Consider the following 20,487-nt stretch of genomic DNA (forward strand, 5'->3'; position numbering starts at 1 on the left):
ATTTTCGCTGTTTCTTCAAATTTAATGCATTTTTTGCTTCCACACACCCACGAAAAGCACTTTCGAAGGTACAGAACGAATGGAAAGCAAAAAAAATAACCGGACGACGAAAAAAGTTTACAACTGCCCCGATGCACTTGTTGTATGTCATTTAGTAGTCCAATGCAAATAGTTTTTACAAGTGCAAGGTCCCGCTCCTTTTTTTCGAATCCTGTGAATAGCTTCGGTCGGTTCGGACTAACGGTAACTATTTATAGTTAAGTGCAATCCTGGACCAAATGGATTGGCCCCCATTCGCGGTCGGTTGAGTACGACACGGACACGGTCAAAGTGGAGCTTGAAATTCGGCAATAAATTGTAGCACCCAGTTTCGCATTGCATGTGATAGGATAGGATAGGACGACCACTTCCGTCGTTTGGATCGCACTGTGGCAGCTAATTGGTGTTCAACGTAGCAGAATAGATTAGTCGCTTCGGTGGAAGCATGGATTACTTCCGGATCCAGCATCAACAGGATTTGCAGGTGGGTGCGCCACGTTTGGGACATTCGGAATATTTATTGGCAGGATAGAGACACAGAGTGAACGAGGTGGACACACGCAGTTTGCTCCAGGTTTTTGTGGCTGCATTTTTTTTTTTTTTTTTTAAATATATCTTTATTAGTACCAATTCATCATTACATTTATATTACATTAATACATTAAATTAGGTGTTCGGTTCAATAATGAACTTTCAGAGCCCTATAGTTTATTAATCACTATAATTTATTTATTTGAATTAATTTTGCTGAGTGCAATCATGTATTTTTATGTAGGAGAACATCCTGTAATGTCAAAAAATATTTTAAACTTACTACTAAAAACTAAAACTATCCTAAATTAAAACTAATTATAGAGAGAACGAATCTCTGCGATGGAAGACTGCATCGATTTGCCTCTGAAGTTGGAGATGATTTTGTTGGCCATCTCTTCGATCGATTCAATGCCCGCAATCCGATGAAGATCTTCGGTGTTGTGCCAAGGTGGAAGCCGCAAAATCATTTTCAGAACCTTGTTCTGAATCCTCTGGATGGCTTTCTTCCTCGTCGCGCAGCAGCTAGACCAAATCGGAACTGCATACATTATCGCTGGTCGGAATACCTGTTTGTAGATTAACATCTTGTTTCGCAGACACAACCTGGATTTCCTGTTGATGAGAGAATAAAGAGATTTAGTATATTTATTACACTTAGATTGAATATCTTCAATGTGATTTTTAAAAGTAAGATTCCGATCAAGTGTAAGTCCCAGGTACTTCACGTGATCAGACCATTCTAATGAAACCCCATTAAAAGTTATGGAATGATTTTCATTAGGTTTTAAAAAATTTGCTCTTGGCTTATGGGGAAATAAAATAAGTTGAGTTTTGGAAGCGTTAGGAGAAATTTTCCACATTTTCAAGTAATTCAAAAAGGAATTTAAATTTTGTTGCAATCTACTGCGTACCACCCGTAAATTTCGACCTTTGGCTGAAAGCAAAGTATCGTCAGCAAATAATCTTCTACCTTTTCCTTCTGGGACATCAGGAAGATCAGAAGTAAAAATATTGTATAAAATAGGCCCAAGTATACTACCCTGAGGGACACCAGCTCTAATGGGTATCCTTTCAGAGCATGAATTTTGATAGCTTACTTGCAAAGTTCGGCTAGTCAAATAATTTTGAATAATTTTGGTGAGATATACAGGAAAATCAAATCGAGCTAATTTAGCTACTAAACCTTTGTGCCAAACACTGTCAAAAGCTTTTTCAATATCAAGAAGAGCAACACCAGTTGAATAACCCTCAGATTTGCTAGCGTTAATCATATTAGTTACACTCAAAAGTTGATGTGTAGTAGAATGTCCATAACGAAAACCAAATTGTTCATCAGGGAAAATAGAATTCTGATTAATGTGAATCATCATTCTATTCAAAATAACTCTCTCAAATAGTTTACTTAAAGAAGGAAGCAAACTAATTGGTCGATAACTTGAAGGCTCTGAAGCACTTTTTCCAGGTTTCAAAATTGGAGTTACTTTGGCATTTTTCCATTTATTGGGAAAATAAGCCAAGTGAAAACATTTATTGAAGATTTTAACTAAAAAATTTAAAGTGCTTTCAGGCAACTTTTTAATAAGAATATAGAAAATCCCATCTTCCCCCGGGGCTTTCATATTTTTAAATTTTTTGAAAATCAATTTAAGTTCATCAATATTTGTCTCACAAGAACTTTCAAACACAATTTGCTTAGAAAGAATATCATCAAATTCTAGGGAAATTTGAGCATCAATTGGACTTACAACGTTTAAATTAAAATCATGAGCAGACTCAAATTGTTGGGCTAATTTTTGAGCTTTTTCTGAATTAGTTAAAAGAAGTTTATCCCCATCTTTCAAAGAAGGAATTGGCTTCTGGGGCTTTTTTAGAATTTTAGTTAATTTCCAAAATGGCTTTGAGTAGGGTTTTATGTCCTCTACTGCTTTAGCAAAATTTTCATTACGGATGAAATTTAAACGACGTTTGATCTCTTTTTGAAGGTCGCAATAAATTAATTTCAAATAAGGATCCCTAGTTCGTTGAAATTGGCGTCGACGAATGTTTTTCAGTCGTATCAAAAACTGAAGATCATCATCAATTAAAGGTTGATTAAATTTATGTTTAACTTTAGGTATTGAAGCGGCTCTAGCATTGACTATTGAAGTTGTCAAATTTTCTACAGCCAAATCAATATCTTCTATTGAATTCAATGGAACGTTTACATCTAGATTACGTTCAATAAAATTCATATATCGCTCCCAGTTAGCCTTTTGAAAATTAAAAGTTGATTTTAAAGGGTTTTCAATGGGACTTTGGGATAAAGAAAATGTTACTGGAAGGTGGTCTGAATCGAGGTCCGCATAAGTAACTAATTGACTACAATGCTCGCCTAAATCCGTTAGAACCAAATCAATTGTGGAGGGATTTCTAATTGAAGAAAAACAAGTATGCCCATTAGGATATTCAACAGTATAATAACCTGCAGAGCAGTCATTAAACAAAATATTCCCATTTGAATTTGATGAAATATTATTCCAAGATCGGTGTTTTGCATTAAAGTCACCAATAATAAAAAATTTAGATTTATTTCTGGTGAGTTTTTGTAAATCTCCCTTCAAAAAATTTTTCTGTTCACCGCTACATTGAAAAGGCAAATATGCGGCAACAATTATAATTTTCCCCATAGAAGTTTCTAATTCAATTCCAATTGTTTCTAAGACTTTTGTATTGAAAGAAGGAAGAAGTCTAAATTTGAGACGACTATTGATGACAATAGCTACACCCCCACCTTGTCGATCAAGTCGATCATTTCGTAAAATTTTAAAGAAAGCATTGCTTTTCAAGTTATTGTCTGGCTTTAAAAAAGTTTCAGTGATGGCAGCAATATGTATGTTTTGAGTTTTCAAAAATAAAAAGAACTCGTCTTGGTTAGCCAGCAAAGATCTAGCGTTCCAATTCATAATATTTAAACATCTATTTGGATCCATGAGGGAATCGTAAAGTCATAATAATTTTGTTAGCATAATTAAAAGAAGTTTGGAAAGCTTCAAACATTGAATTTGCTTTCAACATAAGTTGCATCATTTCCATTAAATTTTGATGCAAAAATTTTAATTTTTCCTCAGTAATCTCACCCAAATCAACAAAATTGTTAGAATCAGAAGAGGAAGGAGAAGAAAAAGTATTTGAATTTCGGGGATTTTCCCAAGCCTTCGCATGAACGTTGAGACTTGGTTTTTTCCCATTTTTATTAGTTAAACCTGAAGAGGGAAACCCATTTTCAACCACCTCTGAGAACGATAAACAACGAGTCTGGGGCGCAGAATCAGCCCAGGTAACATTAAAATCACTTCGGGTATTACCCAGCCGTGATTCCAATGTAGACCGAGGCTGAATGCGAACAGGCAGGTTGTTTGCCGGCCCGACGTGTGAAGACGAAAAAGAGGAAGGAGGAGAAGAAACTTTTCTGGAAACTTTGGGATTTTTCCTAGAAGCAATAATTTTTGCCCTGATGGGACAGTCTAGCGAATTCGAGGAATGATTACCTGCGCAATTTGCACACTTAAAAAATTCTGTTTTTGGCTTATCACCACCAAAAAGGCATTTAGATTTTTCATGATCGAATGAGCCGCAAAACATGCATCTGGCATTCATTCTACAATTTTTAGTGCCATGACAAAAAGCTTGACAACGGCGACATTGCGTAATATTTTGAAGAAAATTGGTAGAAGATTTACGAAAAGGTTCGAATTTGACTCGACAATGAAACATAAGACGAGCCTTTTCAAGAATTTGCAAATTATTAACCTGATCCTTTTTAAAATGGATCAAATAAAGTTCAGGAGCAAAACCAACACTACTGGTATTATTCGTGTTGGTTCTTTTCCTCATTTGAATTACTTGAATTGGAGAAAAACCTAACAAAGAATTTAATTCAGCTGTGATCTCATCCGGTGTCTGATCGCCAGTGAGACCACGAAGTACAACTTTAAATGGACGATCACTTCTAGTGTCGTACGTAAAAAATTGGTGTTTTTTATTATTCAAATAATTTAAAACCTTTTGAAAATCATTAAAAGATTCCGCCAATATACGAGCAGTTCCCCTTCGACCGATCTGAAAAGAAATCTTCACATCCTTGACGGAAGTGACGATTTCTTTTCGAAAGGCATTGAAGTCAGGAATCGTGACCGTTATTGGTGGAATCTTTTCGTTTTTAAGAGTATAAGAAGAAGAAGAAGGTTTCTTAGTACTCTTATCAGAATTAAATATGAATATTTCCTCATCACCGATGTTATGAAGGACATCGAATGAATTGGAAATTTCAACTTTTTTGGCAGATGGCCCTGGATTAGGTTCAGCAATCCGTTTTCTTCCGGCCCTTGAGCCGGCCGAAGACTTCCCCATGCTGGAAAGAAAAGAGAAAATATGAATAAAAGAAAATGAAAATAATTTTAGCACTGAAAAGTGCTGATTGAAATACAGGTAAGGAAAAAATAAATAATGTAAAATGTTCCTGCAGGTACACAGCAACGATACGATGCTCCGGCGTACGTGTTGACGGCTCAACGGTACAGATGGAAGTGATTGTGGCTGCATTTAATAGTGGCAATGTAAGCTGTCTCTTCAATGGTCTATAAACTTATACACGCTAATGGGAAACTTTCAGCCTGAGCCTGATAGTTGTGGTTGGGTCAGACAGGAACAGGCTAGGTGCGAGAAGAAGAATGGAAATTTTCTAGTTTTCAACCAAATTGCCACTTCCGGTAACGGTGTCATCAAATTTGGTAAAGTCAGTCCCTAGATTGAACCGGGGCAGAGCTTTGTTTGAATGGTTTTGGATTGGCGGAACTGGGGCGAAACGTGAGGAGTTGAAAACAAGCAAATGAACTTGTGAGTTCAATATGCTACCGGTTGATGTACATTTGGGTTCAGAGCTCCTCAACTGGCTTTGGATCGACACACCAGATCATGATACAGAAGGATAGGTCAGAGGTTTAACAGCGTAGTTCGGAGGACTTTTGCAACAATGTCGGTCAAACGAGTAAGTGTCTGTCTGCTTTTGGCTCAGATTGGCCGAAAGCTGTTGTCGGTTTTCTATCTGAGCCATCAAACATGGACCGGCAATTTGCATTTCAAATGTGCTACACAGTGTGGCCTATCTTTTGTATCGGAAATTAATTTGTTTTGCCATTTTTCAGCAAACTATATTCCAATTGGTGCTCGTTTTTGGTTTTGAAACTTTATGGTTCGTTCGCACTCGTTATTGGGAATGATACTTTGAGAGTCAATACGTGAGAGTTTTTAAGTCTATTTTAATGGTGTCCTTTTTTTCAAATGACTGCAGAGTCAATAAGCTTAAGGCTTATTTGTTTTGGCACAAATTTTTTGGATTGACAGAATCTGTTATTGATAAGGATCTGATTTTTTTTGATAAACTTTGATTTGTTGTTAATCATTTAAAATTATAATAAGTAGCAGGAACACTGCAAAACATTTACGTAGAATTCAAAACACACAAATTCAAAATTTTCCCTAAGCCAGCAACAGCAGAATTGTTTCCATAATTTGTATTAAAATTTTCTGAACGAAAATGAGCCCTAACATGGCATGCTCCTTATCTTGACACGCCAAAATGCATTTTAATGATTTACATCTGAAACATAGGCCAAAAAATCAAACATCAAAGAAAATCGCAATGTCAACATTTCATTTATCCACAATTGAATACTAATAACTGCGTAGTAAGTTTTTCCCACATGACAAAATGCAATTAAAATTAGGAGCTTCGGAAAAAAGCTGTGATGAACCTTCCTTACTAGTGCATCTGCCATCTTCGGATTGATTTTTAAAATACACTTCGTTATGAAAAAAATATTAAAACAATACTGTTGGTTTCAGAAAAACATGTTAAAAAATGCCAATAAAATTATAATCAAACAACGAACATTTTCTATAAGGCATTGAAGAAAATATAATTTTTTTTGCCTGATCTTGGCATGCAATTCCATCAATTGAAGTGTGTAGGTATATGCATGTGTGTGAACGGCATCATCAGGCAGTCAGCAGACGGCAGTCGTTTGTCGGCCGTTTGTGCAGAGTGGTTTGAAAATTGAAAAGCCTGTCGAAAGTAAAATGAATGTTTGAAATAACTTAAAAATATCATGAATATATTTTTGGATCAAATAAATTCCGTACGTACGTATCGAAATTTGTTGAAAGGCGTGATAAACGTAAACAAGTTGACGCCGTGAACGTAGATCTGAGTATGGCTTTCGAATAGGTACCGCATGATTTGGCTGTTGAAAAATTGCGGAGATTGGGGTTTCCTGATTGGCTTTGCAATTGGATAACCTCGTATCTCGTAGGCCGAACTGCTTTCGTACGACTGGGCTCTGTTTACTCGACATCTTCCAAAATTTCCTCGGGAGTGCCTCAGGGAAGTCACCTGGGACCTCTGACATTTCTCCTCTTCATCAACGATTTGAATGCTTCTCTTGAGTAAGAAAAACTACAGTTCGCCGACGACCTCTAAATTTTCCGAACAATTTCTTCGTTAGTCGACTGCGGCGCTCTCCAAAAGGACATTGACAGTGTGCTTGATTGGTGTCATCAAAACGGCATGACTCCGAATATTACCAATTGTACTACCATCACGTTCATTCGACTTGAATCGCACATCGGCCGTCAAAGGCCTTGATATCACTTTAGACAACAAGCTCAACTTTTTCCAGCATATTTCAACGACAGTGGCAAAAAGTTTCACGTTTCTTGGATTCATACGACGAAACAAGCAGTTTTTGGTGACTTCTACAGTCTGAAATCACTGTATAGTGCCTTTGTGCGTAGCATTCTCGAATTTGGAATAAAAATTTGGGCACCATATCGGGCGGTGCTAGAAAAAAAGAGAGAGAGTATAACGATGCTTCGTCAGATACGCTCTACGCCAGCTACCTTGGAACGATGCCCTTGAACTTTCGCCTTACGAACAACGTTGCTTGCTACTAAATCTACGACGCTGGCATTAAGGCGCGTATTCTTACAACGACTCTTCATTTTAGACATCTTGCAGAATAACGTCAATTTTTCAGAACTGTTATCACTTCTACCGCTTAACACGTTCGTCGTCATGGGACTCATATTCGGGTGACGAGTGTATTTCCTGGGACGCCCCGTCACCTCAAAAACGTGTGACGCTCTCTTACTCCAGTTAGCCGCTCAGTTTAGCCAAACGTTGCAAAGCGGGAGCTCTCCTTCTTTATTTTGTCGCTCCGAGAATTTCTTCGGGCTCGGCTAGTAAAACTACAAAAATGAGCGTGGCGACGAACGTGTTAACGCTCCTCTAAGAACTACCCGATCCCAGAAATTGCTAAGACTCTCGTCGTCAAAATCAATACGGACAAAACAACCCTTAACACGTTCTTTACCATTTGATAGGGTTTCTAACCTTTTGTCCTTGACTGGTTTACTCTTGGAAAACGTCCCTATTTTTTAAATATCAAAAATTTCCCTCATTATACAACAAAAACTACAGCAAAACAATAAATTTACTTAGGAAAAACGTTGAACTGTCCAATAAATCAACCTGCTGCTTCTAAACGCTTTGAGTTCGTCAGGAAGGGTGTTTGAAATAACATTTGTACTTACATTTGAAATTTTTGAAAACAAACCAAGTTTTTCCCAATTTAAAACTCAACATGTAGAAAAAAGTTTTGAGATATTTTAACTTGAGACTTAGTTATTGATGATTATGTGACAAAATTTCATGTTGATCAAAGCTACCCCGATGGTCAATGTTACCCCGTTTTACGGTACTGAAAAGCAAAATTCTCATTGTTTTTTAATTTTTTTTTGTCCCTTTGAAGAGGTCAACCACCTACGATACATTCCACGCACTTGGGTCCTGAGAGTCGAAATTTTCAAATTTTCAACGCTTTGAACATATGGCAAGAAAGAATTTTATGAATTAACCAACCCAATAAAATTATATTATTCATGCAAGGTTTTGATACCATTTAATGTAATTTTTTGACTTTTAAAAATTATACGTAAAGAAGCTCAAAACAAAAACCTGGGTGGTTTTTGTTTCTTAATCAAAAGGACTAGAAACAAAGTAGATCTTTTATGATAGTTTCAAAATGGTTGGAAAGTGGAATAAGAGAGAGTTATTGTATGCCCCCATCATGTTTGCAAAATGCCTCTATCTTAAAATAACAGGTTAAATAGAATAAATATATGATTTTATCAAAATAACTTTGAATCCAAGCTCTAATTTACATCTTAAGAGAGAATTTAAGATCTCAAAACAGATTAGATATAATTTTACTGATGGATGAACTGCCTCCATAATATGGCAACCCTATCTTTTGTTTTATTCTATTAAATGATAAACGAAATAGATTTTAAAATAATTTCAGCTTTGTCGTATGAAAGTTATCAGTTTTGAGCATTTCCAATGAAATTATACGAAAATATTGCCAAAAAAACATAAATTTTGCCTAAAACACAAAAGGCGCATTTAGCCCGCACGGTTTGAGGTTCGGCAATTTTGAAAACAGTTATAATAAAATCAATTTCTCAAAAACTGGAGGAGATTTCAACACAAAAATTACTCCATACACTTTTTATACACATATTCGATGTAATATTTGATTAAATCAGTATTCTGCTTAATAGATGCATATAGCCCGTTTCTCGCCTATCAAAAACTTTCTGAGTTTTTTGAAGAGGATGATTCAACGCTTTCAAAACTATACGATTTTCACATTTGATCATTCATATAACCTTTGAATTAAGTGTCAAAAATGGAAAGCTTTCGTTTCAAAACTGATAATTTTCGTTTTAAAACTTGAAACTCACCTCCAGGATGTGAAATTAGTCCAATTCAAATTTTTTAAATTCATTTAAATTGTTTGCTGGATGAACAAAAATGTTCCCAAATTAAGTATATCAACATATTTTGACCCGAGAGACTTGCTATAGGGGTTCTAAATAGTACAGGTTTTATGCGTCATCACGTCACTAAAAAAGGTTCATTCCGCTTAACCTACAGTTTGAAAGAGTGTCAAACTTTGAGATAATTGAGATTTTGCTTTAACCCCTTCTCAATTATACATTTTTGAAACGTCAGAAATTACTGTATTCAAAACTGTATATTATATGACGGTGTTTTAATTTTAAGCAGAGCTTTCACAAGAAAACAAACTCAAGTTTGTTCATTTTCCAATTTTCATTTTGAATGAACTAGCTATGATGAGCCGATTATTTATCAGCCTTGTTTTACTATGGCTAGTTTGGCCTTGAGAGTCCAAAACTTTCAATGTTCTTCTTGAAACTCATAATTTCAATTTCCTAGTCAAATTTTTAAGAACGACTAAAATGATTCAAGAGTATCATTCTCGACTCGGGACAAAAGCCAAACCTTTGAAATCTTTTCCCATTTACAGAAATATTCATCAGTTTTTCAAAAATACTTGTAGATAAAAATTCAAAAGGATTTTGTTCGAATTTTCTCACTTTCTTTGCATAGACAAGCAACGATTTCAATTAAATCAGATGCAATTTCCATGTTTGAACTAAACATGAGGTATGAGAAAAATTTACTGAATTACAAACTTTTTTGTTAAATTTGGATTTCAAATTCATTTTTAAAATTCATTTTCGGAATTGGAATCAGTTAAGTTTCTTTTTGGTGAACTGTTTCATCCTTCGCAATTTTTTTTCAGGGTTTAAGTCAGTTGAATTACGAATTAATAATTGAAAAAGATAGATATTGAAAACCAAAAATTCAGAACTCGAATAAGAGATTTCTGGTTGAGGGCTCTGATACAAATTTAACTTTATGGTTCATGATTCATATCTATTATTATTACTCAAATTAGGAGTTCAGTTTTTTTTTAACTTAGGTTTAAATTAAAGAATTTAGGTTAAGAATTAAAATATAAAAATCAGTTTCATCTTGAGGTTAAGTTTTATTTAAGGTTCAAATATCAATGTGATAAATTTATTAAGAAATCAACATCGGACATCGGAGGACATCGCAGTTTCATAATTTTGATTTTTGATTCAAAATTAAAATTTTATACTCTCTCAGAATCAATTTTGTAACACAAACAAGAAGAAGTCACTTATACAAAACAAAGTTTGGATGTATTTAGAGGATGTAGTTTTATGATAAAATTTGGTTTTCGTTTTAACTTTAAAAAGTTATTCACAAAATTTTTATTTTTGAATTTCATTAAAAATGAAATTTTTTGTTGGTCAATGTACTCGAGTCAAATTCTACAGGAAATACATTTTATTGGACTGTAGTTTAACATAATACGTATTGCATACATTTCAAAAACAAAATTTCTAACTTAATTCTTCAATTTTAATCGACTTTACTAGAGTAGATAATAAATCTGATTTAAACCGCAAACCTAATCTCTTACTTAAATTTCTAAAAATAGATTCTAGAGATGTACCGAATATTCGGTTGGCCGAATATTCGGCGCCGAATACCGCCAAAAAACCGTTAAGCCGAATGTTCGGCCCACCGAATAGTTGAGCTAAGTATTCGGCCGAATAGGCCGAATAGGCCGAATATTTATTTTTAAAATCTATACAATAACATCATTGTCAAATTTTTCAAATTAATTTGGATAATTTATAGAATAGCCAAAAGTAATGTTGAAAAAGCTACATAATCATCAAAAACTTATGGTTTCAGTTAAGCATCTTAAGTGTATCCGTGTATTATTCACAGTAGATCGTACAGGATAATGCTGATGAATAATGCTTTATACTTTGATTATAGTTTATTCCAGATTTATATTTTAAATATCCAGACTTGCCCATAAATCCAATAAAGAATTCAAGGTAAGTCGAATCTGGCCAGGATGCTTAGATATTGTTCAAAACTTCCCGGATTTTGCCCGGCTTTATTCAAATAATTTGCTAAATCAAATACAGAATTCTGATCTGTCTTTGAAAATTTCAAGATTTTATGTTCAAAAACGATTTTTAAACAATTTCAAAATAAACATTAATTTTTGTTTAATCCATACGATACGATTTTAATACTGCTCCTGCTATTCAACGAAAATATTAAATTTCAAGTTATTTTCTTTCATTTTCCTATCGTAGGTTTTTGGCCTTGATTTTGTTCACATTCGCCGTTTTTAAATTTTTTTTTCCTCAAATTGTCCTGATTTGCCCAAGGTTAAAGCACAGACTGCTGAAAATCATCAAATCAATCAAATAAGCAATTTTATATTTTTTGGCACCAGTTTCGACGTGTTTTAGCCAGATTTCAGAGGAACCCATCTTTTTGATCATGTTATTGGTGATTTTTTTTTATTCAGAGTAACCCCTACTTGAAAAAGATTTTGTAATACATCATCTGGTTGAAATTAATCGGCTCAAAAACATGAAAAGCATTAAGATGGAAGAAATAGAAGGAAAATTAAATAATCGCTTTTGTATTTTCATTAAAAACCCAACAGCATATTCGACCGAATATTCGGCCGAATATTCGTTTGGCCGAATAGTTAAAAAGGTCAATATTCGGTATTCGGCCGTTCGCCGAATACCACTATTCGGTACATCTCTAATAGATTCCATGCATTTCCACCAATGCTTAAAATGGTAATGTATGTGGTTAAAAATAATGAGCTTAAGGCCCTGCACAAACAGTTGCGTTCAAAAAAGAATTTAAAACACGCAGAGCAGCGCACAAACTTCATACTTTGACAGAATGCCATTTTTCTAGCAGTTGATATTTTTTCTTTTAACTTTCATATATGTAAGCTAGATAAACTTTTAAACACTCCGTGCAATGATTTTCGAACATTTGGCAGGCACTAATAAAAGGCATTCAGCTGTTATAGTAAAAGTAGGGAAAATTGAGATTGCATCGCATTGACCAGCTTTTGGACACATATAAGAATACACAATTCATTGAAAAAAAAGTTTCTAAGTTTATTTACATTATTTACTTTTTTTCGAAGCATGTTTTTTGGACTTTTTGTTCAAACACGGAAGTCTTATTGATGGATTCTATCGGAAAAACTAATTTGAGTAACATTACGAGGTTTCCAAAACTATGAATTTTGTACAAATCGGAAAATCGGAAATCGGAAAAGAGAAACAAGAGAGTTTATGAGCGTCAAATTGACTCTCCAGGAATGCTGACGGGTAAAAATTTTTGGGGAGGATCAGGGTTAAAAAGCTTCTTTCTTTTGGAAACATTTGAATCTTCTAACTGTAAACGATACCATATCAAACAGCATAGGAACGTCTAACGGTGCAAACAAACATTTATGCTATCACATTCGTTGCTATTCCATGTAGTTAACATTCTGCCCTGAAATTGCAATTACCCTTTCGGAACGAAAGTACTCTCAACATCACGCTTCGGCAAGGCTTACGGCGAACAAACCTTACCCCAGGGACCAAGCTGCGGTTTTAGGGAGGCGAGAACTATGCTCAACAATTATTCCAACGCGTTTGTTGTCTATCCGCGTGGTGGGATACGTGTTGAACGATGCTGCCAAAACTGAAACCAAATTCACGCGTAACATTTTATAAGGGTGTAACTGCCAAATATAAACAAATCGAGTTAATGATCATTCTGGATGAACGCTGTTGCACTTTACTTAAAAAGCGCGGTTTCATCTTAAAATTATTTAAAACTTTCAAAATATTGATAAAATTCAATTGGGCGAAACTTTCTGTTAATGCATTTTCATTGGATCGTGAAATTAGGCCTATTCAAAATGGGGTAAATTTTTCTGTTTCTGGCGTAACATTTCAAAAGGACAAAACTGCCAAATGTAAACAAATAGAGTTAATGGCCATTCCGGATGTATGCGGTTGCACTTTACCTAAAAACGCTGTTTCATCTTAAAATCACCAAAAACTTTCAAAAAATTTATCAAATTCAATTGGGTGAAACTTCCTGTTGATACATTTTCGTTGGGACGTGAAGTTACGCCAATTCGAAATGGGATTATTTTTCTATTCGTGTAGGGCCAATAGGTGTAACTGAATTGACCGTGTGTGACAAAACGGCGTAACTAGTTTTTCCGTGTAGGATAACATGGCGTTACTTCAAAACCAACACAAAAACGGCCGATGAAGTGGGCGAAACTTCCAGGCGTAACTAGAATCGGAAAAGAACCGAAACTCTAAAATATTCAAAATTGATCTAAAACAAGCTAAAGTTCTTGATAGCCAACAAACAGTAAGTGATTTTAATGCACTTTTTTTTAACAAAAAGTGGTCGATTTCTAAAATAGGATTTGATGAGATGATCCGAAATTTCAAACTCGGTTTTCTCATTGCTGCTAGATCCACCCTTATGAAATGTTACGCTAGAATTATTCTTGAGTTGCACCTTCAACTGAAGCTGCGAGTAATGTGGACTACAGCGATCCTGCTAAGGTACATTGACTTAGTCTTGAAGAACAAGTCGTATTTTTATTTCAAATGATCCATTAATTTAAAAAGATTTGTTATTCAGCCTTAAACGGACTAATCGAGATTTTTTAAATCGTTCCTTAGAACTTCTGGTAATTTTGGTTTCGTACCCAGTTCTCCCCCACATTCAATTTAGTGACACATCCAAACGCGTGGTAGAAATCTAAACTGCAGTTTCTGCTCCAGCTTTCGCATCCGTTGAACTGGCAGGTGTAGAAATGGGTTGTAATTATCATAAATTACTTTGTGGTGAACCGCTTGGCAGGCTGCTCTTTTATTGGGTTAAAGCGAACTATTACAGGGTTTTGGCATGTAAATTGATATGATTCAGAGGGAACATATTTGAAATTCGACGTCATGGGCATTATTAAGAGAGAGTCGAGTGGAATGCAGTCAATGAAGGCCCTGAGGTCTAAAAAGCTTTGTTTTGGTTCGTGATTTTATGTAACATAATTTTTTATGTTTTCCGAAAATTTAAGATCGTATGAGGTGAAATTTTATATTTTGGTCTGAAAATCAACTTCATTTTTCTTGCTTCAGTGCTTCTTTCTTGCCAAACTTTCTAACGTTTTCTGTAAATTTAAAAATAATTCAAAGGAAGTTTCTGTTGTGAACCCCCGAAAATATAAAAGATGTGCAAAAAAAAAATCAAAATATTTTTTTTTCCTTTTTGCGTTTAGGACTGCTCATTTAAAACTGTTCAATCGTAGCATGAAAATTAAAAAAATACAAGAAATTGGTCTGCGTAGCCAATGAGTTGGTTGATTTATTTAATCTTGACAAAACATTTTTTTAAATTTGTAAAAGCTCAGAAATATACACTGCAGGCCATACAACAATTCTTAAGCTTCAAATGAAACCTTCAGATCTTCAATACGATGTTATATGAGAAAGATATGAATGAGATAAATTTGCATGTTTTTAAAAGAATGATCCCAAACTTTTTTTCCGATACATGCACCATACTAAGCGGTGATCCCAAACTTTTAGACGATAACTTGAGTGTCTATTTTGATAATTAAAAGTACATTCTTTAATTTTGCAAAAAAAATTATTATTGTATTTTGAGAAGTACAGAATAAGGATTCTAATGCAATTCAAATTTTGAAATGTGGTCCACTCTATCCCGAGATGATGGCTTTGAACATTGAGTGCGATTTTTTGAAAATGTTCTAACTTGAGGTTAAGTTTGAGGTACAAAACTAAAACATAATATCTGGGCAAAATACCTCCAAAATAATTATTGCTCATTATCTTTCAAATGAGATCAGAAGATTTGCAATATGTCCTAAGACGGCTGAGATATGAACGCTCAAAATTTGCATGTTTTTTTAGAGTGTGATCCCAAACTTTTGGCCGGCAGTGTTTGTAGGTGTATTATTTCATTCTACTGCAATTTAGTAAAAGTTTGCTGAATTGTAAAATTTAACAAGCCATATAGTACCAAAACTAGAGTTGATAGACAAAATCTGACGGACATATTAGTCAAAACGCCAAAATCTTTCGAAACAGTTATAAAAACATCTGCTCCAAACCAAACCAAATTCTTCCAAATTCTTTTGTGAAGGCTGCTTATACTTTTCTTGAATGTAGAGCAGGCATGTCAATGCGGCCCGCGTAGCTCCGTCTTAAATTTTCACAAAATTCCCTACTACACAGAAGTACGCTGGCTTTCCTGCCACAAAATATTAAAAAGATTGTTTTTGCTACGAGAGGAAATAATATTATTTTTGGAAATGAAAGGTAAACCTGTTGAACATTTTCAAGCAGACGACTTTCAAGCGAAGTTACTGTTATGAATCAACCAAATTTCCAAAGAAAAACTTTTGCACTTCTCTACGTGTCAAGAACTGAAAAGATCAAATGAGGCTGCATCATTTGGTAAATACGTACTTCACCTAGAATCGTTATTAGATTCATTCCAAAGCCTATTTCGTGACTTTAACTCATACGAGCAAGAATTTTCGTTGTTTGTATCTCCATTTTTGTTTGCTCCTAAAAATGCTGCTGATAATTTGCAACTAGAGTTGATAGAGCTGAAGTGCGATTCTTTATTAAAAGCGAAGTACATTGAAGAGGCTGTACCAAAATTTTACAGCTATTTGCCTGAACGATACGTTGAGTTACGGAAATTTGTTGCCAGAATTCTTGCTATGTTTGCAAGTAGCTATCTATGAGAGCAATATTTTTTTCCATAAGAAAGCTACAAAAACTCCTAATTGTTCGAGATTATCTGATAAAAATTTATCATCAATAATGAAAGTGTCAGTGACAAATAAACTTCAACCTGATATCCGGACAATAGATATAATGCATTTTAATATAAGAATATTTAACATAAAAAGCTTACATAAAAATTTAACGCCAAATTTCATTCCAAGTTCAGTTATAACTATATTCCAATTTATTGTATCTCATCTAATATGTTATGTTTTCTAACTGATTTTGGCTGCGGCCCTCTACGTCATAGAAAATTTTTAATGCGGCCCGCACACTTAAACGAGTTTGACATGCCTGATGTAGAGTCAAATCAATTGCAATGGAGCTAATCAAATTCATTTTGTCAAATCTGAAACCGGATTTTTTTTTAATTTCAATTATCATTGGGTGAATGATCTGGAAACAATATTGTGATTGATGTGAATCTTGAAACTCAAACCAGTTCGGAAAAAAATCAAAATATGATTTTTGATATTATGTTTTTAAATTTTGTTTAATGGCATTATGATAGTTGAATTAAGCACGAACTCAAACATATAAGTTTCATAATATTTTTCATTTTCGAGGTTCACGACTATTTTTTCAATGATGTCTGTTAATGAATTCATAATCTGTGTTATAATACTGAAATCAAAATTCCATTCTTTTTTTCAAATTCATACACTCGTTTTTATTCTGATATCGTTTAAAATCAAAGTTTAGTTTATTTTTATTTTGGTATTGGATTAATGATTTTCTTTTGATCTTGAAAATACTTCAAACTACAAAAAACCTAATAGGCAACTTCCGATAAAAATTGACAACAATGATAATTTTTTAAATTGTTGATTTGATTGGCTAAAAATAAGTGTAAGTAAAGTACACCAGAACAATTGCCGGCAAATGCGAACAAAGCTCATATCCTTCATCAAAAATCTTATAAAAAACATCTCATTCAAAAAAAATGAACGATCCTCGATGTATCTTTTATCAGTTTTATCTCCATTCGATCTGAGCTAGTTTTTGATTCATAAGAGTGACTTTTTTTTATTGATATATTATTTTTTTATATTCTCTCATTTAATTTTTGGCATTTCAGCTAATTGCAAAATTCATTTTTATGTGGGATCAGCTGACCCGGTGTACTTTGCTTCACCTTCTAAAAATGAAAAAAAAAATTTGTAAAAATAATTCTATTTAAAACAAATTTTCGATATTTTTACAATGAGAGCGGTCACATCAAATTATTACTGGAATACAAAGAAGATTAGATCCTCTGCCATTTTTAAAACTTGATCAAAAATTGTTTTTCAATAAATGTTTTGAATCTGATATTAAAAATTCATTTTCATTTGACTTTCTCTCCTGCATTGTGGGGAGTTTCCACGAACTGCCATACACATTAAAATTTTTCGTAACCAGATAACATCACACTTCATTTATGGCTCCATTTGCTTGATGAGTTTTCGAGCTGTGCATACTTTCCTTCTACCCCTCTTCTGAAAAAAGGAGCAGTCCTGAATCTTAATAAAACCCTCTCATGTAAAATATAGTTTATATTCCTTGAATAGTTTTGAAAACTATGCGATTATACTTCCCTCATTCATGTCTATGTACTGTTTGGAATCTCTTCTTACAAAAAAGCATTTTTTGTTCTCGAATACTTTTTCTTTCAAATTTGATTCCATTTGTTGGATAAAATCTCAAGTTTTACAAAAAAAATATGTGCGGAACTCCTTTTCCCTTCTCCTATTCCCAACTGAAAGGTGGAAAGGGTTTTTTTTTCAATTACCATAGAATCATTTCTCGTACCATTATACTCTCCATGTAAAATTTGGTTGAATTTATTTGATGAGTTCTTGAATTTTTCAAAAATGATTATATATTTGTGTCTCTTGAGAACCTAGCTGGTTATTATTTAATATTTCTTTAAAGATGAAAAGGATATTTCTTTTTTGGTGAAATATTAATACTATAGGTAGTACGAAACAAATCCTCATGAAAATTTGTTTAAGAAATTACGTACTTTTGTAGAAAAAAAAGGAGTGCTTATTATGCCCTGGGTGCTCTTTATGCCCTTATCTCTCCTATTCAACAAAAATCAAGAAGAAATACATTTGAATCAATACTTTTTTATCTGAAAAGCATAACCAGATTTTCGTTTTTTTTGTTTCCCAAAATATCGATTATGTTTATTTTAAAAATCTAGCTTGAAAAGTTTCGTTTTTGGGCTTAAAAATTTGAAATTATAATGATGCAATTTGAATTTTTGATTTTATTTTCTAAAAAAAATGTGAATGATTCCGGACTAAATCAGGATTTTATTTAACAAAAGTTGGGTAACCGGGCCGAACCTATCCCATTTTTTTCATAAAATAACCGGGAAAGTCCGGGTTACGTGGCAAGCTTAATTTTGCTTATTTTATTTGAACTTATAATAATTTTTTTAAAGGAAAGCTAAGAATAAAAAAAATCTAAAAGCAAAAGTAAAAGATTAAAATTTTGCGGTTTAAATTCGATTTATGCAATATCGACCCTATTTAAAAATTTGGAATTCCCTGCATTTTTTATAAGAAATTACATGTCATTACTTTTTGGTGGCACTCATTCACGAGCTGAATTTGAATCTGGATTTCGAACAGTACATAATTCTGAATCTGAATTGGGACTTGATTTCTAAATTTGAATTTTTAATCTGTTTCGGAATTGCAATACGTGTTCTGTGATGTACATAAAAACGGTTTCTGAATTTAGAAATACTAGCGAAAGAATTGAAATCAGTTTCAGAATCCATAATTATAATTCCGATGTTTTGGGTTTTAATGATTATTCATTATTTCAATTATGTATTTCTAATCCGACTTGCAAATCTGAATAAAATCGCCATCGTCATTTTGAAGCTTTGTTATGTTTGAATTTTGCACAAGAATAATGTTCATGAGCTTCGAATCTGGATATGAAACAAAAACTCAGAATGATTTCTAAATTTTTTTTTAACTTATTCGTGAAAATAATAACTAAATGCAAAAGTGCGTATGAGTTTCAAAAATCATCAACCAAATATTAAAGGAAATTTATAACTAAATTTTAACTATGAATTCAAACCCAGCTTTTTATTTCAATTTTTAATGATGATTTGAACCAATAATCAAGAATCCTAAACTGGATACATAACCAAAAATATGAAATCACATATACAAAACTTAGATTCTGATTAAACCAAGGTTTTTTACGCGGTATGAATTCCGTCGTTAACGTATAGGAAGAAGGCAAAGGAAACGAAGTGTTATTCACGTGCACATCCGGAAATCTCCAATTTGAGCAGTTGACAACAGTCTTCAGACTAATCCAACTGGTAGAAAATTGTTAATAAATTACAAAAAAAAATTGAAGATTTTTAAACTGTGACCCAAAGATGGGTCTTGACTCAAACATTCAGTCAGCGAAACTTTTTTTGGAGAGAAATGAATCCAACTAAGATGAAATTTCAGGGACTAGATAAGAGAAAATTGATGTTGAAAAACATGCGAAAAAAAATTCGCCTTGTCTCCCGGTGAGACTTGAACCCACATCTTGCGCCTCTCCGGGGCCCATGTATTAACATTCTACTACAGGAGACCAACCTGGCGTATGAATATTATACTGGTTGAGTGTCGATGTCTATCGAAATGAAGGGAATAGTTCTCCCATGTGATCATAATCATTTTTCTTGGTCTATTTCTATTCCCATCTTTTCATCTTATGGTAGTTGGACTCAAATTTGGATATTTTAGGCACGGCAAGATTTGCATTGCCTTCTCATATACTGCACGGGTTGTCAGTTATGATGAGAAATGATGCGTTTGCCGTATTTGGATATCCAACCAAATTCGGTGTTTGGCACCGCCTTATTTTCTATTAGAGACAAGGCGAATTTTTTTCGCATGTTGTTCAAAAATTGAAGATTTTCGCTCAAAAAAAGTGCTGATTCGCGAGAGCCATGAAGAAGAATCAAACATATTATAATCAACATTGGTAACTCTCAGCATGCTTCATATACTTCAGCAAGGACATGTATTTCAGCACCACCTCCTGGAGAAAGTTCTTACTAGAAGGAAATTTCAAGCATTGAGGTACTGAGGAAACTCTGAACATTCTTTCCATCAACCGTGGGTTCGCGTCTTAACTACAAAAGTTCGTGTTTGAACTTGCATTTCTATGACCACGCAGAAAATTTTGTTTATGTTTTATTTTCAGCATAGGAATTTCAGCCTACTCCAACTTTTCTTCGTG

The 20,487-nt window shown here is 33.8% G+C and overlaps 1 protein-coding gene across 2 annotated transcripts in view; it reads left to right on the forward strand.

Moving 5' to 3' along the window:
• The window catches only part of LOC129745575 (venom dipeptidyl peptidase 4), an 810,441-nt gene that overhangs the window by 392,988 nt on the left and 396,966 nt on the right, over nucleotides 1-20,487 (forward strand). Inside the window, exon 1 of one of the 2 annotated variants that reach the window (XM_055738721.1) lies at nucleotides 371-523. The exons of the other annotated variant lie outside the window; for it this stretch is intronic. Within the exon in view, the coding sequence (XP_055594696.1) occupies nucleotides 485-523 (39 nt within the window). The 5' untranslated portion in view covers nucleotides 371-484. Of the gene's footprint in view, nucleotides 1-370; nucleotides 524-20,487 lie in introns of those variants that run through there. 2 annotated transcript variants of the gene reach the window in all.

The sequence above is a fragment of the Uranotaenia lowii genome, chromosome 2, assembly GCF_029784155.1.
Source record: "Uranotaenia lowii strain MFRU-FL chromosome 2, ASM2978415v1, whole genome shotgun sequence".
In the NCBI taxonomy this organism is placed as follows: domain Eukaryota; kingdom Metazoa; phylum Arthropoda; class Insecta; order Diptera; family Culicidae; genus Uranotaenia; species Uranotaenia lowii.